The 27970-nt window shown below is 46.2% G+C and overlaps 1 protein-coding gene across 5 annotated transcripts in view; it reads left to right on the forward strand.

Moving 5' to 3' along the window:
- The window catches only part of MRTFB (myocardin related transcription factor B), a 250959-nt gene extending 231269 nt beyond the window's left edge, over window positions 1-19690 (forward strand). For all 5 annotated transcript variants that reach the window (XM_047713407.1, XM_047713406.1, XM_047713410.1 and 2 more), the window contains 2 exons: window positions 11770-11830; window positions 14153-19690. In XM_047713407.1, coding sequence (XP_047569363.1) covers window positions 11770-11830; window positions 14153-14685 — 594 coding nt within the window. In that variant the 3' untranslated portion in view covers window positions 14686-19690. The remainder of the gene's footprint in view (window positions 1-11769; window positions 11831-14152) is intronic.
- Window positions 19691-27970: the final 8280 nt, after the last annotated feature.

A 27970-nucleotide genomic window follows, 5' to 3' on the forward strand; every position in this document is an offset into this window, starting at 1 on the left:
ATATAATTCGCAAATATATCTATATCAGATATATCATTTGCAAATATCTTCTCCGATTCAGTAGGTTGCCTCTTTGTTTTGTTGATGGTTTCCTTTACTTGGCAGAAACTTTTTATCTTGGGTGTAGCTCCAAGTTTAATTTTGCTTTTGTTTCCCTTTCCAGAGGAGACGTATATTTAAAAATGTTTCTTTCTTTTTTTTTTTTTTAAAGATGTTATTTATTTATTGGACAAACAGAGATCACAAGTAGGCAGAGAGGCAGAGAGAGAGAGGGAAGCAGGCTCCCCGCCGAGCAGAGAGCCCGACTGGGGGCTCGATCCCAGGACCCTGAGATCATGACCTGAACCGAAGGCAGAGGCTTTAACCCACTGAGCCACCCAGGCGCCCCTAAAAAATGTTTCTATGAGTGATATGCAAGAAGTTACTGCCTGCATTTTCTTCTAGAACTTTCATGGTTTCAGGTCTCACATCTAGGTCCTTAATCATTTTGAATTTATTTCTGTGCACAGTGTAAAAAAGGCATCTAGTTTCATTCTTCTGAATGTAGCTGTCCAGTTTCCCCAACACTGTTTAAGTTAGACTGTGTTTACTCAATTGTATATTCTTGCTTCCTTTGTCATAGATTAATTGGCCATAGAATAGGTTTATATCTGGCCTGTATTCTGTTTTATTGATCTACATGTGATCACTGCTGCCTGTGTAATACTGTTGCGATTACTACAGTTTTGTATCTTGACAACTGGGATTGTGATGCCTCCAACTTCATTCTTCTTTTTCAAGATTGCTTTGGCTCCTCGGGGTCTTTTGTGGTTCCATATAAATTTAGTTCTGTGGACAGTGTTGGTATTTTGATAGAGGCTGAATTAAATCTGTGATCACTTTGGGTAGTGTGAACATTTTCACAATATTGGTTCTTCCCATCCATAAACATGGACTATCTTTCCACTTGTTTGTCATCTTCAGGTTCTTTCATAAGTTTCATAGTTTTCAGACTACAAGTCTTTTACTTCCATGGTTAAGTTTATCCCTGGGTATTTAACTCTTTTTGGTGCAGTTGAAAATGGGCTTGTTTCCTTAACGTTTCTTCCTGCTACTTCATTATTAATGTATAGAAATGCAACAGATTTCTATATATCAACCTTGTATCCTGTGACTTTACTCAGTTATCAGTTCTAGTAGTTTCTTGGTGGAGTCTTTTTTTTTTTTTTTTCTAAAGATTTTTATTTATCTGACAGAGAGAGATCACAAGTGGGCAGACAGGCAAGCAGAGAGAGAGAGAGGAGGAAGCAGGCTCCCCGCAGAGCAGAGAGCCTGATGTGGGACTCAATCCCAGGACCCTGAGATCATGACCTGAGCTGAAGGCAGAGGCTTAACCACTGAGCCACCCAGGTGCCCCTCTTGGTGGAGTCTTGAGTGTTTTTTACATACAGTATCATGTCATCTGCAAATAGAAGTTTTACTTCTTTCTTTTCAGTTTGGGTACCTTTTAGTTCTTTTTGTGTCTGATTACTGTGGCTAGGACTTCCAGTGCTGTGTTGAATAAAAGTGGTGAGAGTGGACTTCCTGGACTTGTTCCTCATCTTAGAGGAAAAGCTGTTTCTCACCATTGAATGTGGGGTTTTTCATATTTGGCCTTTATGATGTTGAGGTATGTTCCCTCTAAACCTTCGGTGAGAGTTTTTATCATAAATGGATGTTGTGCTTTAGCAAATGCTTTTTCTGCATCAACTGATGTGATCATATGGTTCTTACTTTGCCTTACCGATGTGATGTATCACATTGATTGATTTGCAAGTATCAAACCCCCCTTTCATCCCAGGAATAAAAACCACTTGTTCATGGTGAATGATCTTTTTAATGTACTGTTGAATTAGGTTTGCTAATATTTTGTTGAGGATTTTGCATCTGTGTTCATCAGAGATACTGACCCACAGTTTTCTTTTTCTTGTAGTGTCTTTATTTGGTTTTGGTATCAGGGCAGTGCTGGACTTGTAAAATAAATTTAGAAGCTTTCCTTCCTCTTCTATTTTGGATTAGTTTGAAAATAATAGGTCTTAACTCTTCTTTAAATGTTTGGTAGAAGTCACCTGTGAAGCCATCTGGTCCTGGACTTTTGTTTGTTGGAAGTTTTTTTTATTACTTGATTTTATTTTTTTGTAATCAGTCTGTTCAAATTTTCTGTCTCTTCCTAATTCACTTGGGGAAAGTGATATGTCTCTAGGAATTCATCCATTTCTTCTAGCTTGTCCAGTTTGTTAGCACATCATTTTTCATAGTATTCCCTTGTACTCTTGTATTTCTGTGGTATTATTACTTCTCCTTCATTTCTGACTTTGAGTCCTCCTTTTTTGATGAGGTTAGCTAAAGGTTTATCATTGTTGTTGTGATTTCAAGGAAACAGTTCCTGGTTTCCCTGATCTATCCCATTGTGGTTATTTTTGTCTCTTTTATTTTGGTTATTTTATTTTGTTTATTTCTGCTCTAATCTTTATTATTTCCTTCTTTCTACTGGCTTTGGGCTTTGTTCTTTTTCTAGCTCTTCTAGGTTTAAGACTAAGTTGCTTGAGATTCTTCCTGCCCCTTGAGGTAGGCCTCTCTCGCTGTCATCTTTCCTCTTAGAATAGTTTTGCTCCATCCCAAAGATTTTGGACCATTATGTTTTCAGTCTCGTTTGTCTCTGGTTTGTTTCCTCTTTGATTTACGGGCTGACCCAGTCACTGTTTAGTGGTGCGTTATTTAGCCTCCACATACCGTGTTCTTTGCAGATTTATTTCTCGTGATTAATTTTTAGTTTCATGCCATTGTGGTTGGAAAAGATGCATGATAGGATTTCAGTCTTTTTTAAGTTTATTGAGACTTGTTTTGTCTGTGATCTATTCTGAAGAACGCTCCATATGTACTTGAATGTGTATTTTGCGGTTTTTGAATGAAATGCTTTGAATGTGTGTTAGGTTCATCTAGTCCAATGTGTCGTTCAAAGCCACTATTTCCTCGTTTTTGTCTGGATGATCTCTCATTGATGTGAGTGGGGTGAGGTCCCCGACTATTCCGTACCAACGTCCGTTCTTCCCTTACGTGTGTTAGTAGTTCCTTTGGGTTGAGGTGCTCCCAGGTTGGGTGCGTAACTGTTTACAATTGTTAGATCCTCTTGCTCGGTTGTTGGCTTTATCATTATGTAGTGTCCTTTGTCTTAAAGTCTGTTTTGTCCAGTACTGTAAGAATCCCTCTGCCAGCTTCCTTTCCACTCCCGCTCGCAGGATAAATGTTTTCCATCCCTTCAGTTGCAGTCTGCATGTGTCTTTAGGTCTGAAGGGAGGCTCCTGTCAGCGCCGTAGAGATGGATGTGGCTTTTTTTGTCCATTCGGTCACCCTGTGTCTTTTGATTGGAACATTTAGACCATTTACATTCAAACTAATTATTAATGGGCATGTACTTATTACCACTTTGTTACTTGTTTTATGGTTGGATTTTATTTCTCTGCTCCTTTCCTGTCTTGCTCTCTTCCCTTGTGGTTTGATGTCTTTCTTGAGTGATCTGCTTGGATTCCTTTTTCTTTCTTTTTGCATAGCTGTTATGGATTTTTGATTTGTGAGTACCATTAGGCTGAGAGAGAACATCCTGTGCATATAGCAAATTTATATTCAGTTGATGGTCATTTAAATGTGCATCCACTCTAAAAGCACTAAATTTTTACTCCGCCCCCTCGCACATCTTATGTATATGATGTCATACTTTTTTTTGGCCATTCCCCTGTTAATAGGTATAATTGATGTTACTGCTTTTGTACTTTACCCTTCATACTGGATTTATCGGTTTAATCTACTTTCATTATGTTTGTATTTACCTGTGAAATTTTTTCTTTTCCTAATTTTCTTCCTCCTCATGATGGCCTTTTCTTTCCAAAGAAATCCCCTTAATGTTTCTTGTGCAGCTGGTTTAGTGGTGATGAAATCCTTTATGTTTTGTTTGGGAAACTCTTTTTCTTTCCTTCTAATTCTCTGAATGATATCCTTGCTGGGTGAGTATTTTTGGAAGTTTTTTCCTTTTAGCACTTGGAATATATCCTGCCACTCCCTTCTGCCCTGCAAGTTTATGCCGGAAAATGAGGGGAGAGTCACGTGGAGTTTCCTTGGAATACAGCTGTTTTCTCTCGATGCCGTCTACACGTGCCTGCTTCCTTCCCCAGATTAAGGAAGTTTTTAGCTCTTATTTCTTCAGATAAATTGTGTGCTCCCTTTTCTCTCTCCTCTCCTTCTGGGATCCTCATAACGTGTTGCGGAGTTCCCTTACCCTGTTCTCATTGCTGCTGCTTTTCTTGTTCAGCTTGTTTGCTCTCCGGTACTCTGTCTTCCAGCTGCCTCATCCACTCTTCTGCTTCCTCTAATCTATCTAATCTTCCTCTTGTAGCTTTTTGATTTCATTTATTGACTATGTCATTTTTGGTTCTTTCTTATATGTGGGGATGCATTCCCCTGTCTCCATCTCGGGTTGTTTTGTGTACTAGGAAAGTCCGCTCTGTCTCCTGCACTTGAGAGCAGTGGCCTCGGGAAGGGGAGGTCCTGTAGTGCCACGTGCCTCTTCCCCAGCCGTAGCTGCTGCTGGGGGGCTCTGACGTGTATTGCGTGCACCCTACTGTGGTGGCTGAGCCGTGTTTGCCTGCAGTCCTGGCGGCTGCAGCGGCCCACTTTGCCTGTTGTGGCAGGGTTTGGTCTCTGGGCGGTTAAGGAACCAGACCAGAGCAGCCTTGGGCTTGTATTTGGAGGAAACCAGATCCCTGCCCTCAGCCCCCTTGCCAGGGCTATGGTTGGACCAACCTGCAGGGCACTCTCCCTGCCTTGTCTCCAAGAGCCTTTCCTTGGTGGGTCAGCTGTCCGATCAGAGGCCTGTCCCTGCCTCCTGCCAGGGCTACGGTAGAATTCGTTACCGTCCCCTCTGCCCAGGGCGGGTGGCGTGGCGTGCAGAGCAGGTGTGGTGTTCGCAAGGTAGGTGAGGGTGTTTGCCCTGGTTCCTCCAAGTGTCGGGGGTCCAGACTCGGGCAGAGGAGGAACGGCATCGCCCTACCCCTGGCTCTTTTACCCTTGCTGAAGTCTCCCAAAGATCACTTTTTCCCCAGCACAGGTTCTGAGATCAGTCAGTCTTCCCCTACACGCCAGGTGCTTTTCAAACTGCTGCTTCTAGGCTGTATCTCAGTGGGGTTGTCTGGCAGGGTCTTTAAGGGTGGGGGCTCCGTTTCCTATTACCATCTGGCTCTCCCCGAGCTAAGCCCCACTGGCTTCCAAAGCTTCCCAGTTCAGCTCCCCCGGGTCTGGAGTGCCTGATGTAGGGGTCCTCTTCCTTCTCGTGCTTGTGGTGTCCCTCTCATCTGCGGCTGGTCTCACTGTCCCTCCTGCGTCTCTGCCACCCTCCTCTCTTCCGTGTGTCCTCCTTCTGCCGTTCACGGTGGGAAGTCTGTTGTGCCCGTCGTCTTAGTTGTACCGATGTGGCTGTTACCTAGGTGTTTCCGTGGGACAAACCACCATCTTCCCAGAAGTCCTCCGCAGGTCCCTCTGTTCTAAAGCCTCCATTTGTCAGGGTGGCATGAAACGACCTTGGCCCTGGCTGGACGTCAAGACTGCTCAGCCCCCGCCTCGCCCGGCCTCACCTCACTCCTGTCCGCAGCCCTCTCCACTCCGGCAGGCAGCTTTGCTAGCATGTTGAGCAAAGGCCCTTTGAAGCCGACAGGCCTGGGGTCCTCCTGACTTCACCCAGCCGGCAACCGTGTGCGCAAGGTGCCTGCCGTCCCCCAAGCCCACCTTGGGGCTCCCCATTCACAGATGGGACTAGAGCTCCTGCGGTCCAGGCAGCTGGCCTGTGGCGGGTGCCCTTGTCCCACCTCACCTTGAACCCCTCTCCTGGTCTCCCTGCCCATCTGAACTGAAGCGCGGGTACTTTCAGGAAGGAACCTCCGCCCCACCGAGGCTGCCGCGGGTGAGCGTCACGGCACTCTGGGGGCCCTGGAAGCAGAGGACGCGCCCGAGCCGTCACAGGAAGAGCGTTCAGCGCTCACAGCAAACGGGGCCGTCAGCCCAGCTGTGCCGGCGCCCGTGGCTCCCACGTTCTGCGGGGTGACTCAGTGTGGCCCGACGGCTTGTGCGCCAAGAGCTGTGGACACTTCCTGCAGCGAGCAGCAGCCGGGCCAGGCCCTCAACCAGGGAGCGTCAGGCTGACCTACCTGCTGGCCCCGAGGAGCAGCCGCAGCGCGCGTCCGGTCTGGTGCCCTCGCCCAGGGCATGCAGGGGTGCTCGGCGGGGGGAGGGGCTGCCTCTCTGAGGGTGCGGACGCTTGCCTTGTGCTTTGGGCCAAGGGAGTGGAACTGGGGTCGTCGCCAAAGGTTCCTTTGGGTCCGTCCTCAGCAGGGGCCCTTCTCTGTGAAGGAAAAACCAAATTTCAGAAATAGTTGTAAACATGTACACAAAGGATGGGCATCAGTGGTGCTGGGCTAGACCGTCCTCCCCATCGTTGCCTTAGGAAGTGACGTCCGTTCTCACAGGGGAATAGAGTTGAAGTGAATTGCAGAGATAAAAATTTTATTTATTTGAAAGAGAGGGAGAAGCAGGCTCCCCGTGGAGCAGGGAGCCCGATTCAGGACTCCATCCCGGGACCCTGGGATCATGACCCGGGCCAAAGGCAGACGCTTAATGACTGAGCCACCCAGGCGCCCCTTAAACTGGCATTTTTAAGAGAAACAAAAGGTAGCACTCATCCTTCCTATCCTGGTTCTCATATCTACTCAATAACATGGAGCAACACCAGAGAACGATGACGTCGCTTGAACCTAAGACAGTGGTCAGAACCCCTGCCATTTCTCAGTCTCTGGCTTGCGCTTGTAGGCAGAGGGAGCCCCGCTCTCCATCGGGGCTGGTCGTCTCTATATACCGCTGAGCATCAAACTCCAGGCATCCTGAGGTTTTTCAAATACGTTTACTCAGACTTCCAGTTCCACTGTTGGTGAAGGAACCTACCAGCGCCATGAGCTGTACAGCCTGGGCCTTAAGACAAAAAGCAGTAACACGGTGCTCGCTTCGGCAGCACATATACTAAAAAAAAAAAAAAAAAAAAAAGGCAGTAACACGGAGGCCCTGGAGAGGGATCCGATGCAGTCACAGTCTGGGAGGAGTCCGCGCAGGGGAGGGCGAGAGAGCATCACTTCCCTCTTCTGCTGCTTTTACTCTGGCGTCAAGCTAAGTGGTAAGGTTACTGGCAGAAAAACCAGAGCCTTTATGCCCCGGGAAGTCAGAGAGCTGAGTTGAGAGCAACCTAAGAGGGAAAGAACTAGAGGGGAGATCCCCAAGTTGTCTGCCCACACCTCCAGCAGACCCCTCAGCCACACACACTCTGTGGTCCTGGAAGCTGAGCTACAGATAAAAGATGTGAGCTGTGATTAGAACTTCTGCCCAAAAAAACATTTTGAAAGGTCATTAAGTGCCTGCTGAAACACAAGAAACCACTCAGGGCGCCCGAGTGGCTCAGGCCTTAAGCGTCCTCCTTCTGTTCAGGTTATGGTCCCGGGGTCCTAGGGTTGATTCTGCATCGGGCTCCCTGCTTCGTGGGAAGTCTGCTTCTCCCTCTCCCATTCCCCCTACCTGTGTTCCCTCTCTCTCCGTGTGTTCCCTCTCTCTCTCAAATAAATAAAATATTTAAAAAAAAAAAAAGCCACTCATCTGAGAAAAATAACAGAATACAGAGGCTTCACAATTTGATATCCATAACAGGCATTCATAACGTGCAGTGTGCAAATAAGAAAATGCAGCCCTCTCTCAAGGGCAAAAGGCAGTCAACTAAGACCAGCTAATCCAGATGTTAGAACTTGCAGATAAGGACTTTAAAACAACTATAATAACAATCAGTGAGGTAAAGGAAAATATATTCATAATGAATGAAAAATAGCAAATATCGAAATGATTTTTTAATGAAATGGAAAAAAAAACTAAAAAAAAATCTCTAAAATGAAAAAAAAATTATGGATGGTCTTCACAGAACAGAGATGACAGTGAAAAAGGTAAAAAGGTTGTAGGTAGGTAAAAGGTAAAATTTAGTCCGTGAACTTGAAGATAAGCCAATAGAATTTATCCAGTCTAAATAACAAAAATGTTTTTAAGGAGCACAGAATGTCAGTCTAAGATGGGTACTATAGGAATCTGACAAGAGAATGAGGCAGATAAAATACTGTAATAAAGGTCAAATTTTTCACCAGTGTGATGAAGACAAGTTTCTAACTTGGAGATGCTCAGTGAACACCAACCAGGACAAACAGAGGGCCTAGTCCTACCATAGTCAAATTACTGACCGCCGAATTAAAGAGCAGATCTTGACAGCATGAAACGAAACACAGTGCACACAGGATAACAACAATTTGTTTTATGATTAACTTTTCATCAGAAACTACCAAAATCAGAAAAGAGTGGAATAAGATCTTTAGAAACTCTTACCGGGGAAGAACAGACTGTCAAACCAGAATATTCTCTGTCAAGTAAAAATGTCCTTTAAGAATCAAAATGAACTAAAGATATTTTCAGGTAAAGAAAACATAAGATTCATCACCAGAAACCTACACTATAAAAAATAAAATACTAATGAAATTTCAGAGGAGTTGGTCTTACATTTTCAGGGATTTTATATTTTATATACAACAGTACAACATAAAATAATCTATGAATAGCTAAGGATGTTTACTGTATGCCTACAGCAACAACTGAAGTACAGCTTTTATGAAATAGAAAGATTGGGGCACCTGGCTGGCTCAGTAGGTTAAAGCCTCTGCCTTCAGCTCAGGTCATGATCTCAGGGTCCTGGGATGGAGCCCCAGGTCGGGCTCTCTGCTCAGCGGGGAGCCTGCTTCCTCCTCTCTCTCTGCCTACTTGTGATCTCTGTCAAATAAATAAATAAAATCTTAAAAAAAAAAAAAAAAAGATTTAGGGTGCCTGGGTGGCTCAGTGGGTTAAGCCGCTGCCTTCGGCTCAGGACATGATCTCAGGGTCCTGGGATCGAGTCCCGCATCGGGCTCTCTGCTCAGCAGGGAGCCTGCTTCCCTTCCTCTCTCTCTGCCTGCTTGTAATCTCTCTCTCTCAAATAAATAAAATCTAAAAAAAAAAAAAAAAAAAAAGATTTAAGTTAAGAATTCCCAAAAGAGGGGCACCTGGGTGGTTCAGTGGGTTAAGCCTCTGCCTTCAGCTCAGGTCATGATCTCAGGGTCCTGGGATGGAGCCCCGCATCGGGCTCTGCTCAGCGGGGAGCCTGCTTCCCCCTCTCTCTCGCCTGCCTCTCTGCCTACTTGTGATCTCGCTCTGTCAAATAGATAAATAAGGTCTTAAAAAAAAAAAAATTCCCAAAATAAAATCACAATGAATATATTTTTTAATTTTTTTGAAGGACAAGAACCTTAGAGGAGGAACAAGAACAGGGCAAAATGGCAAAACCAAACTAAACGCTATCGCTGATTGCACAAGACATGCTAATGGAATAAACAGTACAATTAAAATGCAGAAATTGGGGTGCCTGAGTGGCTCAGTGGGTTAAGGCCTCTGCCTTCATGATCTCAGGGTCCTGGGATCGAGCCCCGTATCAGGCTCTCTGCTCAGCGGGGAGCCTGCTTCCCCCTCTCTGCCTACTTGTGATGTCTGTCAAATAAATAAATTTTTTTAAAAATGCAGAAATTATCAGAACAACTAAAAACAGACCCAACTAACTATATCTTAAGAGGTCTGATATTCCTTTGACATCCCTCCCTGGGCCTGGACTCAGTGACTCGCTTATGACTGAATTGGCAGAAGTGATGGTGCTGGACTTCTGATGCTAGTTCAGAAAAGGCAAGCCCCTCCTGCCTCGCTTTCTCTTGGATGCTGGCTCTGGAGAAAGGCAACTGTCCTTTCCCGTGGGCAGTCCTGCAGCGCTCTGGACAGGCCCAGGTAAAGGGAAACGGAGGCCTCCCATCAATCACCAGGACCAAATGGCCATCGTAGAGTGAGCCATCTTTGTAAGAACATTCTCCCCTGAAGACGGCTGGAGCCTGGCCAACGTCTTGACTCATTAAAGACCCCAAGCCAGAACTATTCATCCAAACTCTTGCTAAATTCCTGACCCACAGAAACTGAGATAACAACTTCAGCATTTTAAGCCACTAAACTGCTTAGAGTAATGTGTAATACAATAGGGAACACATACATGCACCTATAAGAGGCATCCTTTTTTTTTTAATTGATATAAATTTTTAAAGATTTTATTTATTTATTGGAGAAGAGTGCGGAAGCCATCACAGAGGGAGGGGGAGAAGCAAACTCACCACTGAGCAGGGAGCCTGATATGGGGCTCGATCCCAAGACCCTGAGCTCATGACCTGAGCCTAATTCAGGCACTTAACCGACTAAGTCACCCAGGTGTCCTAGTTGATACAATTTTTATTTTTTACGTTTTTATTTAAATTCCACTTAACATGCAACATAGTATTAGTTTCAGGTGCACAATGGAGGGATTCAGCACCTCCATACATCACTCTGCTCATCACAAGTGCACCCCTTAATCCCCCCAGCCCTCCCACCACCTACCCCTCTTCTGGTACCTATTCATCTGTTCTCTGTAGCTAAGAGTCCGTTTCCTGGTTTGAAGAGACATACTTGAAATACAAAGACACAGGTTGAAAGTAAATAATCAGAAAAAGATACGCCGTGCAAACAGTAAACCGAAGAAGTCTGGAAGAGGCAAATGATTAGAGCAGCCATTTCACCAAAAAAAGATACACGGACGGCCAGCAAGCACGTGACCAGATACTCTACATTATGAGTCATTAGGAAAAGGCACATTGAAACCACAACGCGATACCAGTGCACACCTATGAGAGGCCTAAAATTGAAACGACTGACCGTACCCAGTGTTGACAAGGATGTGGAAGGACCAGAAATACCAGACACTGCTGGTGGAAATGGAAAAATATCACTTTGCCAAGCAGCCATTTCTTAAAAAGTTAACCCCAAAACTCCCCCTAGGATCCCAGCATGCTCCTCCTCGGTGTTTACCCAGCGCAGAGATTTGTACACAAACGCCACAGCAGCTAAACTTGTAACAGCCAAAAAATGGAAACAACCAAAACAGACCTCCTGGGCAATAAAAATATTCCTAAGGCATCTTCTTCTCCGGCGTGGAGAAATCTCCGAATTATGGTCATGAAAAAAGCATCATCCACTACCAAAAACACTTCCACTGTGAGGATTCATTGCTGTAAAACTCCAGAAAATGTGAACTAAACTCATCTATAAGCAGAAAAAGCAGTCCCTGGTTGCGTGGGGGAAGATGGGACTATTACAAAAAGGCCACCGAGGAAACTTGCAGGCACGGGGTATGTTGCTATCTCAACTGTGTTGACAGCATTATGGGAGTACACAGATGTCAAAACTTGGACCGTGCCCTCTGTAAGTGCAGTTTACGCCTACCTTCTATTTTTACATAAGTGGAAATGAATCAAGTATTTTTAGAAGCTAGTAGTAGTGGCCTCTCAGAATGCAGTGGTAAAAACTAAGGGATGTGTATAGGTCGGCTGATCTAGGTATCAGCCCTCTTCCTGCTGTCAGCCGCTCATCAGCTGTAACACACTGGGTAAATGGCTTCATGTCTCCAGTGACCTCCGTGTTCTCAAAATTATCAAGTGATAGATTTGTAAGGTCGCTTAGAGCTCCTGATTGGAGAGTGCTTCTGCGTCTGTAGGAAAGGAGGCTGATTTCTATTCTCCTTTGTTGTAGATTTCCAACGCACACAGTCAGCAGATGGACGACCTCTTTGATATCCTCATCAAGAGTGGAGGTAGGTCACAAATCACATCAGACCCCGTCCAAGTAGCCTTTTATGACAGGTTTCTGAACGTTTTCCTGGAGAGCTCACGGCCTATCTTGGAGTAGTGAGAAATGTATTCTAATCCCAACCAAGTTTACTGTTTTCAATTAGGACATTAAAACAACTTATAAATGGAGGGAAAGTTACTCTTTCAGCTTAAAACAATAAGATCGTGTTAGATTTTATCCATAGATCTATGCCTGCCGAGAACGGACTGTATCAAAACAGCCACGTAGAGCCCCATTTAAATTCCACGTTGAAAAACTTCAAAACCTGTCCCATATGTAGATGACTGGGGGGCGGGGGATGAGAGCACTCTGTTGCGCACACTAACGTCGTAACAACCATGTTACGTCGCACAGGCCCTTACTATCTTGGTGAAAATTTAAAGGCAATTTTAAAGCACCTTCTACCTATAATTGAAAATCTTGGACTTTATAACATATCATCTTAGAAAGGGATAAGGGTATTAACCACACAGACACACATTCACAAAGTCAAGGCTATCTCTACCTCAGCAAATGTATCTTTCAAAATAGGTATAAAAATCAGTATTTTAAAATTGAAAACACTTTTTAGAATAAAGGATTCTTACATCACCTTGATGAGAGGAGTTTTATTCTGCTTTCTAAACAGTGGTCAAAATTTCTCCGTTCATAGCAGGTACTGTTTGGTTTTGAAGACAAGAAATTCTTGATGCTTAACTATAGCTCTACATGAGCAGATTTTTTTTTTTTCTAAGAACTACATTGGCCTCACAAAATAACTTATGATATATTTATGCTCTGGAAATAAAAGAAATAATCGTTTCATGGCCTGATCTTAAGGTTTGGGTTTTTTTTTTTTAATGCATTTTGCCAAAGACTTTCTAAATGATTAAACGGAGTAATTTTTACAGCCCAGACTTAGAAATTAAAATGTGATGACATCATCAAATGAGTTATTTTCTACAAGGACTTTTTTTTTAAAAGATTTTATTCATTTATTTGATAGATCACAAGTAGGCAAAGAGGCACACACAGAGAGAGAGGAAGGGAAGCAGGCTCCCGGCCAAGCAGAGAGCCCGATGTGGGGCTCGATCCCAGGACCCTGGGATCATGACCTGAGCTGAAGGCAGAGGCTTTAACCCACTGAGCCACCCCGGCGCCCCAGGACTTTTTTTTTTTAATGGCAAAGTATCCTTTGAGGACATTATCTTATGTGAATGAACGCCAGTGATAATGAAAACAGAAATGTAAAGAATTGATTCTGAGGCAGGTTACCTAGCACTGTCAGCTTTCAGAACGGTTCTAGAGCTGGCCACAGGAAAGGACACACGACAGACGCACGCAGGACACACGCAGGGAGTCAGCACGTGAGTCCACACGGTCGACAGTGCACACAAAGGAGAGGGCTGTGAGCTCCTTCACGTCCTTCTGCGTCCCAGTCAGAGTTCCTACAGCTCTTAGCAAATGCGTTTCTCCTCCCGTGTTTGCATAGAAATGAAACCAGATACCCATCAGAAAGTAAAAAAGAAACTTTATTCAAATACATGTATCTGAATGAAAGCTGGAATCCAGAGCAGATGGCGGTGCATTCCCTTTCCACCTGATCCTGCAAGAACGCATCATTAATGCTCACTAAGACATCTGCCAGAGCGTCAAGATTTTAGGTAAACTCAGAAAACAATCAAACAGGTCAGAAAAATAAGGTCAAGAAGGTCAGAGGAGCTGTGTGTTAGCTTTAATTTGGGAGGAAAACAAGACAGCATCATATCTGTAGACCTTCCTGCAGAACATATATGGCTGACGGGGCATGCGGTTCGGGGTCACGATAACAGAAAAAAGACTAATTAGATCTGCCGTGGTCTCCGAATGCACTTCGCATCTGCACAGACGGGACACCACTTTGACTTTAAGGGTGGCGACCACAGTGATGGCAGATGCACAGTTCTGTGTCTGAAGCCTGAAATAATGCAGAACAAGGACCCAGAGGTCAAATAATCAAAATAATAAAGCTATCGGCTCCTGCCTAGTGGCATATAACTGCATGTGATGCTTATCACGCTTACTGAAAAGGAGAGAAAACGTATCAGAATGTTATAAATTGCAGTGTCCATTTAACTCAAATGAGCCATCCTCCGCTAGGTCACCAAGGACCATAGCTGACGAGTAGCGCTGCCGTCCTCCTACCCCTACGGTGGACAGTGTCTGAGTCCTTGCCCAGTAGTAAAACAACTCTCCTGGTACTTGACAGAAATGTTTAAAGAGTACTGAATCGTTACTTACTGATCCCCTTAATTGTTTTGCACAGAGATCTCCCTTCCTATAAAAGAAGAGCCGTCACCCATCTCCAAAATGAGACCAGTGACAGCCAGCATCACCACCATGCCGGTCAACACAGCGGTGTCCCGACCACCGCCCCAAGTCCAGATGGCACCACCCATCTCCTTAGAACCCATGAGCAGTTTGTCCGCCAGCTTGGAGAACCAGCTGGAAGCGCTCTTAGATGGAACTTTCCCTTCAGCCAACGAAATCGCTCCACTGCCGAGCAGCAGTGAGGACAGAGAGCCCTTCTCTCTGATCGAGGACCTTCAGAACGATCTGCTGAGTCACTCAAGTGTGCTGGACCACTCACACTCCCCCATGGAGACTTCTGAGGCCCAGTTTGCCGCCAGTACCCCCTGTCTGTCACTGGACCTTTCGGACTCGAACTTGGACAACATGGAGTGGCTGGACATCACCATGCCTAACACGTCAGGACTCACTCCCCTCAGCACGACCACCCCCAGCATGTTCTCCGCTGACTTTCTAGATCCACAGGACCTGCCATTGCCGTGGGACTAACATCGCTGATTTCTCGTTCGAGCCTATGTCGTTTCAGAAGATGAAAATCATTCTCCAAGGTCAGTTTTTAGAGACAGATTCCGAGTTGCGCTGTTGCAATTACAATATGTCGTCACGGGAAGAACGGATAGATGGTCATAGCCTGGAAACCGAGTGCGAACACATTTCACGGCGCCCAGCAGTGAATTTCTCCAACTTAACACAGCACAGGGCCTTCTGAAAAATCACTGGTTACAGAAGACCCACCTGTTTCTCCAGACTTCGGCAGAGAACGAATAAAGACATCCAGAAGAGGGACGTGTGTGGGAGAGCGACACGTGGATTCTCTGGCCGTCCATGAACTACATTTACGCCTCTGCGGTCACCTTCAGACCCGACGCTCAAGGCAGACAGCTCCCCTCCAACGAGAGGACAGCGGCCCTTGCATGCGGTCCATCCCAGCCGTGACCGGAGCCGGGCTGCGGGCGGCAGAGGCCGGGGAGGGCGCCCGCCCGTTCCCAGACAGCGGCCACTGCGGACTTCTGCTTCCGTTCGGAAACCAACATCGTTTATCTGTGTCGTAGTTTTGTGGAACTAAAACTTAGTCGTGGGGAATCTTACTGTAGCTTCCCAGGTTTCAGTTTAAGTGGGAGATCCTTCACCGTCATCAGACGACGTCTCCAAAACACTGTCCTAAACCATCCACTGTACAAAGTCCTCGTATACGGATAACACTGAAAATTCTATTAGCAACCCTCGGGGTTCAGTAGGTGGGTTTTAATGTGTATAAGAGACATTTGTATGTCCACCCTGACATTGTGATTTGTACAGCCTACATTGGGGTAAGGAATTGGTCGCCAGCGCGCCTACTTGTTTTAATAACTCGACTGTTTCTAGAGTCCCTGAGCCATGTGTATTTCCGTATTTAAAGAAATGCTGATTTTCAGGTAACCAGACCCATCTCACAGAACAAGGAAGGCTTCAGTGTAAAATATCCTTCTGAGCTGTTGAGTTGCAAAGAGAGGGCCGAGGAGAAGTGTGCCGGGAGCCCCGAATGTTCCCGCGGGGGCTCCAGCGGGGGGGGAATCTGGGCAGGCTGGCCGCGGGGCCCAGCTCTGGCCGCCTCTTCTCTGCCGTTTTCCCTGACGGGCATCCTTCAGGCTCGTAACTGGATGTCATACCCGAGCTCTCACTAGATTGTCAAGCCGAAGAGGGAAAAACTGGAGGTTTTACTAGTCATTGTTTTATATAGAGAAGAAGTTATCACCCATTTGCTGAGTAGTTCCTTAAGAATTTTCTAAAATGCCAACTATCACAGGACTTCCAGAATTATCTCAAGCTAGTCATTTAAGGTTAGGACAAAATGTAAATAACTTTTCTGAAAAAACAAAAAAACCCCTGAAATCTACCAAAAAAAAGTGTGAAGGTGTTTGTTGAATAATTTCACCTGCTCCGCACCTCACGTTCTGTAAACCCAAGGGCCAGGTTGCTTTCTCTGCATCCTTAGATGGTGACGTCCCCACGGTGACTTGCCCGAGCCAACCTGACCGGCCCACTGCTTAGAGAGAATCCGGGCATCACGGCTGGGTCTGCACTTTGCCTGAGCGCCGATCTGATTTCGGTTTGTAGATCCTCCACGGGAGGAAAGTTTGCTTTTCCAGGATTCAGCCGGAACACGGGAGCCCTCCGTTAACTGGCACTTCCCAACTTGACAGACGTCTGAAACGTTCGGGGCAGAAGCGGTTACGCTCGGTGTGGTCTGAGGGGGCAGTTTCAATGCTCAGAAACTGGGAATCCAGCACCTGGGAGTCCAGTAGCCTGGTCAGCAGGACGCCGCCATGGGAGCAAGCCCAAGAGAGTGTCACCCCGGGGGACGCACGGCCCCAGTGCATCCCTTCCAGAAGGGCCTGCGTCCGGGGACCGGCTGCCTACCCGGGCAGGTACTTGTCTGGGGGTGGTCCTGGCCGTGGGTTTTGTCCGGGGCTCACCTGCACTGCACGTGGGCTCTGGGCTTCATCTTCAGTCAGATTTCAGTGGCTTCTCAAGTGAACCCCAGATACCAGTGGGACTGTGGGAGGCAAGTGACCAGCTAGCGCCGTGGACTCTTGCTTGCTATTTTCACCATCTTGAGTGGTGCCCGAGATGCTTTCCCAGCCCTCAGCTCTCCCGTGGCTTTTTCAAACTAAGGCCGGAAACACGCCGCAGGAAGGGTGCTCTCCAGAAACCCACAGGAGCGCAGGCAGCGCCGTCCCACCAGCCTGCTTGCTTTGGACTAGGAGTTACTTCATGCGTGCGTCCAAACCCTTACGTACGGGGCTTCCTTGACAGGGAAGGCGAGGAGCCTCCCCACCCGAGCTGCACCAGCCCCCACTCGCACCATTCCGCCAGGCCTTCCCATCCTGGCGTGGGCGGCCGGCCGGGCCGCGGGGCAGGGGGCCACTGTGTTCAAGGTGAGACGTGTGCAGCAGGTGGCATGACCAAAGACCGTGCTGTCCTCGAGGCCCCTCTGACCTGACTCGCTGCACACAGGGTAAGGACTGTCTGCGTTGTCACGGCCGTCAAAGCACAGGGCAGGGCGGCCAGGACGCGCGCGTGTGGTGTAGACGTGGGGGTGTGGCCCGTCGTCTTGCACAACGTCCCATTGCCAAGGAAACAACCAGCGCCTGGACATGCGCGCTCTCCCATCCAGTCTGACCTCTCCGAATATTCCGGAAACACCATCGCATGGAGCTTGCCTCTCCAGGATATGCAGGTACCAGCTCCTATCCTCCGGGCCGGGAGGAAGGGCAAGTCGCCCCAGAGCTTCCCCGGGCTTTGTGAGTCTAGGGGCCGGGGGCCCTTCAGCAGCGCACGTCCAGGGAGCCCCTCCGGGCACGTTGCTGGGGTTCACGTGCTGGCGTTCTTCCAGAATTGTGCGATCTACTGTACAGTACTTGCAGCATATTTGTACATAGATATATTCTCAATTCGTGGGATTTCTTGCTCAGATACTCTGTGTTTTATAGGACTATTTTTATAATACTAGAGAGATCTTATTTAAGTTTCCTTTTTAAAAAACCCGGTTCTGTGATCCGTGTAACTGACCCTTTAGGAAGTGTGATTTCAGGAGGCAGTCTGCGGCGGCCCCCGGGCTGCTGCCCGTTGAAAGCAAAGTCACGGTCATCCGCTAGCGCCCCGGAACTGTGCGGTCAGCAGCCCCTAGTGATGGGTCGGCAGCCTGTCCCCCCTCTGCCCTCCCCCCCCCCCGATCATTCCAGGCCACCCCACTTTCTTCAGCGCCCGTTCCTAATTCCCAGGCTGAAACCAGCCGCAGCAGCGGGCCCAGCAACTGTCCCCACAAGCGATGGGACGGTCCCTCTCTTGTCCACAAACAGGCGGGGCCCGAGAGAAGTACAGGGCGAAGGCGCTCTGGCCGGCACAGGCCCCGGAACCCCTTCAGGCTCTTGCCGGCAGTCACTAGAGAGGGGCAGCCCGTTTCTCCAGGTCCACACACAACCCTCCCTGTTTTGTCACCCTCTCCGCACACATGCGTCTCCCTGACCCCCGGCAACACGGCAGAACACCGCACTGTCCACTGCCCTGGAGGCCACGGAATGAGCCCAGGGGATCCAAGCGCGTTAACTGGAAGGGCCGCCCGTCGGGGGGCAGAGCTGAGCAGGGCAGGCCTGTGTGTTTGCAGAGCCTCCTACCGCGTCCCCGCTCTCCCGCCAAGCGCTGCGGTCACAACTGGAAAGTAACAAGACGTGGCCGTTCTTCGCCCTGTCTCCAGCCCCGCTCCCGGGTACGCCTGTCCGGGCCACCTGTTCTCTTGGTGAAGTGACTGTCTGCAGGACCACAGGGAGGCTGTGCGTGCCCGCCCCCCCCCCCCCGCTCCCTCTTCCTTGCCGTATCCGGGGAGCGCCGGCGGCCCCGCAGAGCCTCTCTCCCTGCGATCTCGGGTGCGAGGCCAGGACGGCCCAGAGCGGCACGTGTTTACACAAGAGCGCTTCCCCCGCCGCACCAACACATCGCTCTGCTCCGCGAGCCGCGGCCAGGCGGTGTCACCGCTCCTTGACAACGGGATGGCCATCTCAGACCAAAGGTGCTCTCTGGAATCAGAATAGGTCCTTGGCGATAATCCACACAGCTTGTCGTGTTCAAAAGAGCTTTGTGCCAACCACGAAGACAAAGCTTTAACCAAGTTCATAGAATCACCGAGACCCGTTCACTATTACCTCTCTACGTTATGCTGTAAGGAAACTGGGTGACCGGGGAGGAGGAGGGAGCATTGAGGAAAGGGTTTAGTATCTACCAAAAGTACTTAACCTCAAGTAACCAATAGTAATGCAAACTTGCTTTAAAGGAACCAAAGGCATTGCCAAGTATTTGCCAAAAGAGGCACTTTTTATTTAAAATTTCAGACTAACGATATCTCAACAGTCCCAAAAAGGTATTATTCATTTAAGGTTATAATTTTCACAAAGGTGTAGATATTTCTCTATTGTTTTCATGTAAAATAGTATAGATTTTTGTTGGTTTAAGAATAATACATATTTAGTAGTAAAACAGTTTCTTCCTAAGTGCAGATTAGTTTCCTTTTTTCTTGCTTGCAGTCGAAACACAGTGTGATGGGTGTTTCTCTTCTTATTTTCATGGTCACATTACGTCTTAGCATCTCACTTTGTGAAAACAAGGAGAAAGATACCAACCTACAGAGCCCCGCTTACTAAAGCACTAGCTTAATGAACAAAAAAATTACGGCAATCGGGGGGTCCATTCATGTATTGCCTTTATGTTGTTTTTTAAAAGAAAACCATGATGCCTTTGTATTTGCTGTTTGCACCCCTGAAATCAATTCCGTATCATGTTTGGATGCCATACATTTGCACATGTACTGTACATAGTAACGCATACTGTATTTTTATATGTGTGCACATTTCTCATCAGATCTTTTGTACATAGTGGCAGTATTGTAGCCGGTCAGGAAACGTTTGATATCTCAGCAATTTTGCATTTTTGTGTCTCAAATAAAAAACATTTTGATGTACTACGGTTCTTGCTGTGCAGACGGCGGGCCACGGCCGAGCTGGGTGTGGGCAGGGGTTTCGGAAGAGACCCCCCTTCGGAACACGCCCCACAGCAGCTGGCCACACACAAAAGTAGCCTCACCGAGGCGAGCTCTGTGGCTCACACATCCAGGGGACCAGCCTCCCCCAAGGCCAGGAACGGGGGATACAAAAGAGAAGCCGGGACTGGCTGAACTTGAATATGACAAGATTGACACCAAAGTCATGTTCGTTCTCCTACAAGGGTAAGGGAGCCCTGAAGGGAGCGTGATAGAGCATGGCGAGCACGGCCGTGCAGGGGGAAACACGCACACGTGGGTACCAATAGAGCCACCAACAAAGTTCCCCAGACGCCCAGAGAGTCCTCCAATGGAACCAGGTTTCAAAAAACTGTATGAGGTGTTTTTATCGACCATAAAAATGGTCTTTAGAATTGGGTCTTCTTTTCCTAAAATGGCATTTAATTTTCCATCTAGGAAAGTGGAAGCCCGTGGTGAAGGTACGGTTTTGAGGGAAACAGCATTCTATTTTCCTCCTCAATCTGGTGAAATACAAAGGCCACAAGTAAATCAGATTGGCAGCCAGGCCTTTCGTGTGGCTGTCTGTGTCACCCGCAGACAGGGAGAAAAGAAAGATCAGGAATTACCTAACTACAGCCCCAGGGTCGGTATCTGTGATGCTGAGGGACCAAGACAGCAGCCTCAGCACATCTGTGGGTCCTTGATGTTCCCAAGGGCCTAAAATGTGTCATCACATCACACATCACCAGCCAGCGGCCCCACTCCTGGCGGGGGAGAACACTGTCAGAGGGAGCAGGGCAGGTGCCCCGCCTCGGAGGAGAGGCCGCGAACAGAGCAGGGGGCTCTAGGGAAGGTGCGCGGCCCACATGGCACGTGCACACGGAGAGAACATTCCAGGCACAGAGAACAGGTTGGGCGAGGCCAGACATGATGAGCGATTGGGGCCGTGGCCCTGCCGTGCACCCAGCCACAGGCTAGACAGATGCTGGGGTTCAGCTGCAGGACCCCCTTCATAGACAAAGTCTGAAAAACCAGGTCTGCACGGTAGGCGAGAGCCGGGCATGCAAGGATCCCCCTGGAGGGGCCTCAGAGTCTCCTGTCGAGAATTCTGTTAACTTTGGGCAACACCAAGCCTCGGAAAGCTTTTCAGACACTAGACACAGGCATCAGCCCGCATCTTCACAGCCCCTACTGCACACCGGCTCTAGAACCCAGAGGAATATCCCGTTGCTGTAAACGCAGACACGCCCACATGCTCAGCGATGGGAAATGAACAAGAACCAGCCCGCGGGGCGATCACGCACCGGCACCGAACCGGGGCAGACCGACTCCAGCACAGATGGGAACCACAACGTCCCCGACCAGGTAACGTGGCCACACAGTCCTCTCGGAGGTTTCTCGTCCCCTCATGACCCTTCCCTCCCCCTCCTTCCATAAATGACTTAGCTTCTGAGAAGTCTGACAGCCGTTCATCTGAACCTGCTTTAACTTCCGAAAGAAACCTCATCTTGAAAGCTGCCCGTCTTCTCTGCTCGTGTCTCCGGCAAGTCACTAAAATTAAACCCCTACTGTGTCGTTAGACAAAAAACAAAGATGTTCCTCAACGTTGGGAAGGCCCTCTTGTTGCTCAGGACTGTGTCCCAGACCCTTGCAGGTGGGGACCGCTGATGATGGCCCAGCAGGGGGTCGGGTTCGGGGAGGGGGGTCACTCACCCTAGACTACACATACTGGAGACTCAAAAGCATCTAAAACCCAAAAAACAAATGCTAGTATGATCCCATCCAACACTGATGGTGAACCAATGGCGAGGAGGGGCCTGTATTCGGGTTCGTAGTTAAGAATGTCAAGTGCTTCCCATTAGGGACTCCAGTGTTGGCCTTTGAGACCTCTGCTCTGCCTCTTCTCCCACAGCTGGATGGTCCTCGAGTCCACACTCAGCAGAACGGCAAACAAAGCTTTGTGCCCATGAAGTTCGCTCACCAAGAGCACAGTCACAGGGGCGCCTGGGTGGCTCAGTGGGTTAAGCCGCTGCCTTCGGCTCAGGTCATGATCTCAGAGTCCTGGGATCGAGTCCCACATCGGGCTCTCTGCTCAGCAAGAAGCCTGCTTCCCTCTCTCTCTCTCTGCCTGCCTCTCCATCTACTTGTGATCTCTCTCTGTCAAATAAATAAATAAAATCTTTAAAAAAAAAAAAAAAAGAGCACAGTCACAGAGTACGTCTTGTTACGTACTTTAAAGCACTAAAAAAGGTCTGCAATGCCATTCAGACAAGCAGCTTTATGTTCTCTACTTCAATTCTGTGTGGAAGGTTGGCCCGGACATCCCATGCACAAGAGACACAGAAGCCACAACAGGGAGACTCCCCCCCCCCCCCCGCCAAAAAAAGTGCTACAACCAAAAGCTACTTACCCGTCTCCCCATACCTCTAGTACACAGCGCCAGCGAACGGGAAGGCAGCTGGGGACAGAAACATACTCAGTGCTACTAGACCCCAGACCCTGCGCCAAACACTTCACACAACCTCACTGAACCACACGTCTACGAGCTAAGAACTGTTATTGCCTCCATTTTACAGATGTGGCAACTGAGGCCAGAAAGGGGACTGATTTGCCTGAAATTACACAGGAAGCAGAGCCCGGATGGGAGACCACGCTTCTGATGCCCCGGAACCCAGACCACTTCTGCAGACTCCGCGCATACACGCTTGTCTCCGTTCCGGTATGTTAGCGATTCAACCAATGGTGGCTCACCGAATTTCCATCCGTCGTGAGGTTCAGCCCCAACTGGGTGTCTCCCAAGTCTCCATGTCACACGTTTTTACAAAGCAGCTATCCCCTGGGAGTGGTGTGTGGCATTCAGGCTAGGGCTCTGACTAGGTTAGCCGGCCACCGCCGGGATTACGAGCCCGGGACGCCATAAATGAGCCCCCGTGGCCACAGTCAGTGACTCACTCACAACCAAACATTGTCTGTCAGGGCTGGGACCTCTAGAGCCCCTTGAGCACATCTAGAAGCCCAAGAGTCACAGAACAGGGACTCCTGGGTGGCTCAGTCAGTTAAGCATCTGCCTGCAGCTCAGGTCATGACCCCAGGGTCCCGGGATCGAGTCCCACATCAGGCTCCTTGCTCAGGGGGGAGCCTGCTTCTCCGAACTCTGCCTGCCTCTCCCCCACTTATGCTCACCCTCGCTCTCTCTCGGACAAATAAATAAAATCTTTTAAAAGTTACAGGACAATTTTTACAACATCTAATAAAGTTGAAGAGACAAACTCTGTGACTCCACTGTTTTGGTGTACGTCCTGGAGAAGCACCGTTGGCCCCAGACCGCCATGTGCCGGAATGAACATTAGAGCATCCAGAGCAAACAGGGAGGACAACCCGTACGCCTTTCAGTCAACTTTAAACACAGCCATTTGCCTAAATGCGCTAAACCAGGAAATCAAATGTGTCACCATAAAGAATCTCCAAACAAAAGGCTTCAGGGAAGAAAGTGGAGGAAGAGGCAGGGGTAACTCAAGTCACATTTTAAAACAAGAACACTGTGGGGATTTCTAGATATAAAGATATAAAGTATAAAAAAATATGGCTGGTAAAGACATGTCAATTTCAAGGTTCAGGCTACTTCTGGAAAAAGAAAAAGAATGAGACTGTGGAATGTGTAAAGTAAGCTTCAATTAATACTGAATGTTTCATTTAATTTCTTCTATGTTTTATTTAATAACTCTATAGCCATATAGAAAAACACTAAGATTACTTACTGGCAGTTGATTTCTTTCTTCTGCCCCATTCTTTTCAGTGAGTTGGAAATATTTCATGTAAGAAAACACTTGTTTAGGGTCCCCTGGGTGGCTGTGTCAGTTAAGTGTCTGTCTTCAGCTCAGGTCATCATCCCAGGGTCCTGAGATTGAGTCCCGCATGGGGTTCCCTGCTCAGCAGGGAGCCTACTTCTCCCTCTCACACCCACCCTGCTCATGTTCCCTCTCTCACTGTGTCTCTCTCTGTTACATAAATAAATAAAATCTTTAAAAAATAATACTAATAAAAATAAATAAATAAAAATAGTAAGTTATAAGGGCATAATATAAACAACTCTATACCAATAAATTAACTTAGATAAAACAGACAAATTCCTAGAAAGACACAACTACCAAAAACAGAGTCAGGAAAAAACCCAGAAATACGAATAGACCTACAACAAGTAAAGAAAATGAATTAATTTTTAGAAACTACCAACAAGGTGACTTCACTCATGAATTCTACCAAAAATTGAAAGAAAAATTAATAGCAATTTTTCACAAACTCTTTGAAAAAAGAGAACACTTCCTGACTTTCTATTAGAGAGGACCCTGACATCAATACCTAATAAAGACATAAGAAAATAAAATAAACACACCAGCGTGGGTTAGGAATATATACACAAACTTCCTAAACAAAGGACTAGCAAACCAAATACTGCAACATACATATAGTATCATACATTAAGATATTTTCACATTCCCAAGGGATCTGAATGACACACTGGCCCAGACGGACTTCACAGATATATTCAGGGCCATTCCATTCTATAGCAACAGAGTACACATTCTTCTCTAGTGCACATGGAACATTCTCCAAAACAGATCACATCCTGGGTCATAAATCAGGTCTCAACTGGTACCAAAAGTTTGGGGTCATTCCCTGCATATTTTCAGATCACAATGCTCTGAACCTAGAACTTAATCACAAGAGGAAATTTGGGAAGAACTCAAATACATGGAGACTAAAGAGCATCCTACGAAAGAATGAATGGGTCAACCAGGAAATTAAAGAAGAATTTTAAAAATTCATGAAAACAAACAAAAAGTGAAAACACAATTGTTCAAAAATCTGTGGGACACAGCAAAGTCAGTCCTAAGAGGAAAATATATAGCGATACAGCCTTTCTCAAAAGAACAAGAAAGGTCTCAATGGCACAACCTAACCTTACTCCTAAAGTTGCCAGAGAAAGAACAGTAAATAAAGCCTAAACTCAGCAGAGAATTAATAAAGATCAGAGCAGAAATCAATGAAATAGAACCAAAAGAACAGCAGAACAGATCAATGAAACTAGGAGCTGGTTCTTTGAAAGAATTAATAAGATCGATAAACCCCTGGCCAGACTTATCAAAAGTAAAGAGAAGGACCCAAATTAATAAAATCATGAATGAAAGAGGAGAGATCACAACCAACACCAAAGAAATACAACAATTATAAGAACATATTATGAGCAACTATAACGCCAGCAAATTTGACAATCTGGAAGAAATGAATGCATTCCTAGAGTGTAGAAACTACCAAAACTGAACCAGGAAGAAATAAAAAAACTGAACAGACCCATAACCAGTAAGGAGATTGAAACAGTCATCAAAGTCTCCCAACAAACAAGAGCCCAGGCCAGAACGGCTTCCCAGGAGAATTCTACCAAACAGTTAAAGAAGAATTAATTCCTATTCTCCTGAAACTGTTCCAAAAAATAGAAATGGAAGGAAAACTTCCAACCGCATTTTATAAGGCCAGCATTACCTTGATCCCAAAACCAGGCCAAGGCCCCATCAAAAAGGAGAACTACAGACCATATCCTTGATGAACCAGATGCAAAAATTCTCACCAAGGTATGAGCCAATAGGATCCAACAGTACATTAGAAGGATTATTCACCATGACCAAGTTGGATTTATTCTGGGCTGCAAAGTTGGTTACATCCACAAATTAATCAATATAAATAAAAGAAAGGACAAGAACCATATGATCCTCTCAATAGATGTTAAAGCAGCACTTGACAAAAAGAACAGCATCTTTCTTCAGCAAAACTCTTCAATGTAGGGATATAGAGAACACAGCTCCATATCATAAAGCCATATACAAAAGCCCCAGTGAATATCATTCTCAATGGGAAAAACTGAGAGCTTTTCTGCTAAAGTCAGGAACACAGCAGGGATGTCCACTATCATCACCACTGCTATTCAACATAGTACTAGAAGTCCTAGCCTCAGCAATCAGACAACAAAAAGAAATAAAAGGCATCTGGATTGGCAAAGAAGAAGTCAAACTCTCACTCTTTGCAGATGACATGATACTCTTTGTGGAAAATCTAAAAGACTCCACTCCAAAACTGCTAGAACTCATACAGGAATTCAGCAAACTGGCAGGATATAAATCAGTGCACAGAAATCAGTTGCATTTCTGCACACTAACAATGAGACAGAAAAAAGAGAAATTAAGGAGTTAGTCCCATTTACAACTACACCCTAAACCATAAAATATCTAGGAATAAACCAAACCAAAGAGGTAAAGGATCTGTACTCAGAAAACTAGAGAACACTCCTAAAAGAAATTGAGGAAGACACAAAGAATGGAAAAAATTCCATGCTCATGGGTTGGAAGAACAGATATTGTGAAAATGTCTACACTAGAGCACCTGGGTGGCTCAGTTGATTGAGCAACTGCCTTCCGCTCAGGTCATGATCCCAGACTCCCAGGATCAAGTCCCGCATACGGCTCCCAACTCCTTGGAGAGTCTGCTTCTCCCTCTGACCTTTTCCTCTCTCATGCTCTCTCTCACTCATTCTCTTTCAAATAAATAAATAAAATCTTTAAAAAAAAAAAAAAAAAGCTTTTGCACAGCAAAGGTAACAGTCAACAAAACCAAAAGACAACTGACAGAATGGGAGATACTTGCAAATGACATATCAGATAAAGGGTGTGTGTGTGTGTGTGTGTGTGTGTGTGTATGTGTGTGTGTGTGTATTTATATATATACATATATATGTATATATATAAAGATAGATACACATATCTTTATAAGATTTATAAAGAACTTACCAAACTCAACACTGAAAGAACAATTAACATCCAATCAAGAAATGGGCAGAGGACATGAATAGACATTTCTGCAAAGAAGACATCCAGATGGCAAACAGACACATGAAAAAGTGCTCATCACACAGCATCAGGAAAATACAAATCAAAACGTCAATGAGCTACCACCTCACACCAGTCAGAATGGCTGAAATTAACAAGTCAGGAAACGACAGATGCTGGCGAGGATGTGGAGAAGGGGAACCTTCCTACGCGGTTGGTGGGAATGCAAGCTGGTGCAGCCACTCCGGAAAACAGCATGGAGGTTCCTCAAAAAGTTGAAAATAGCTCTATTTTCTGACCTATGCTGACCTATGACCCAGCAATAGCACTGCTGGGTATTTACGCCAAAAATACAAAGTAGTGATCAGAAGGGGCACGTGCACCTGAATGTTTATAGCAGCAATGTCCACAATAGCCAAACTATGGAAAGAAACCAGCTGTCCCTGACAGATGAATGGATAAAACTGTGGCATGCATATATATATATATATATATACATATATATATATATATATGATGCTTTCAAGGATTTTGATGGATTTTGATGGGTTCCTGTCTCACACTGAAGTCTTTCAACCATTTTGAGTCTATTTTGGGGTATGGTGTAAGGAAATGTTCCAATTTCATAAAGATGTGGCATATATATATATATATATATAGAGAGAGAGAGAGAGAGAGGACCCAAATAATACATATACTTGGATATATATATGTATACACACACACACACACACACACATATACATACACACAGGAATATTATAGCCATCAAAATGGAATCTTGCCATTTACAATGATGTGGATGGAACTAGAGACTATTATGCTAAGCCAAATAAGTCAGAGAAAGATAATTATCATATGATCTCATTGATATGTGGAATTTGAGAAATAAGACAGAGGATCCTAGGGGAAGAGAGGAAAAAAATGAAACAAGTAGAAACCAGAGAGGGAGACAAGCCATAAGAGACTCTTAATCTCAGGAAACAAAGTGAGGGTTCCTGGAGTGGAGGGAGGTGGGAGGGATGGGGTGGCTGGGTCATGGACATTGGGGAGGGTATGTGTTGTGCTCAGTGCTATGTGTTATGTAAGACTGATGAATCACAGACCTGTACCCTTAAAACAAATAATACATTTTATGTTAATGACAAATAAAAATATTTAAAGATGCTATCTTGCCATTTGTATTGACATCAATGGAACTAGAGGGTATTATGCTAAGTGAAATAACTTAGAAAGACAATTCTCATGTGATCTTATGTGGAACTTAAGAAACAAAACAGAGGATCATAGGGGAAGAGTGGGAAAAATAAAACAAGATGAAATCAGAAGGAGACAAACCATAAGAGACTCTTAGTCACAGGAA

This window comes from Lutra lutra, chromosome 18 (assembly GCF_902655055.1).
Source record: "Lutra lutra chromosome 18, mLutLut1.2, whole genome shotgun sequence".
Taxonomy (NCBI): Eukaryota; Metazoa; Chordata; class Mammalia; order Carnivora; family Mustelidae; genus Lutra; species Lutra lutra.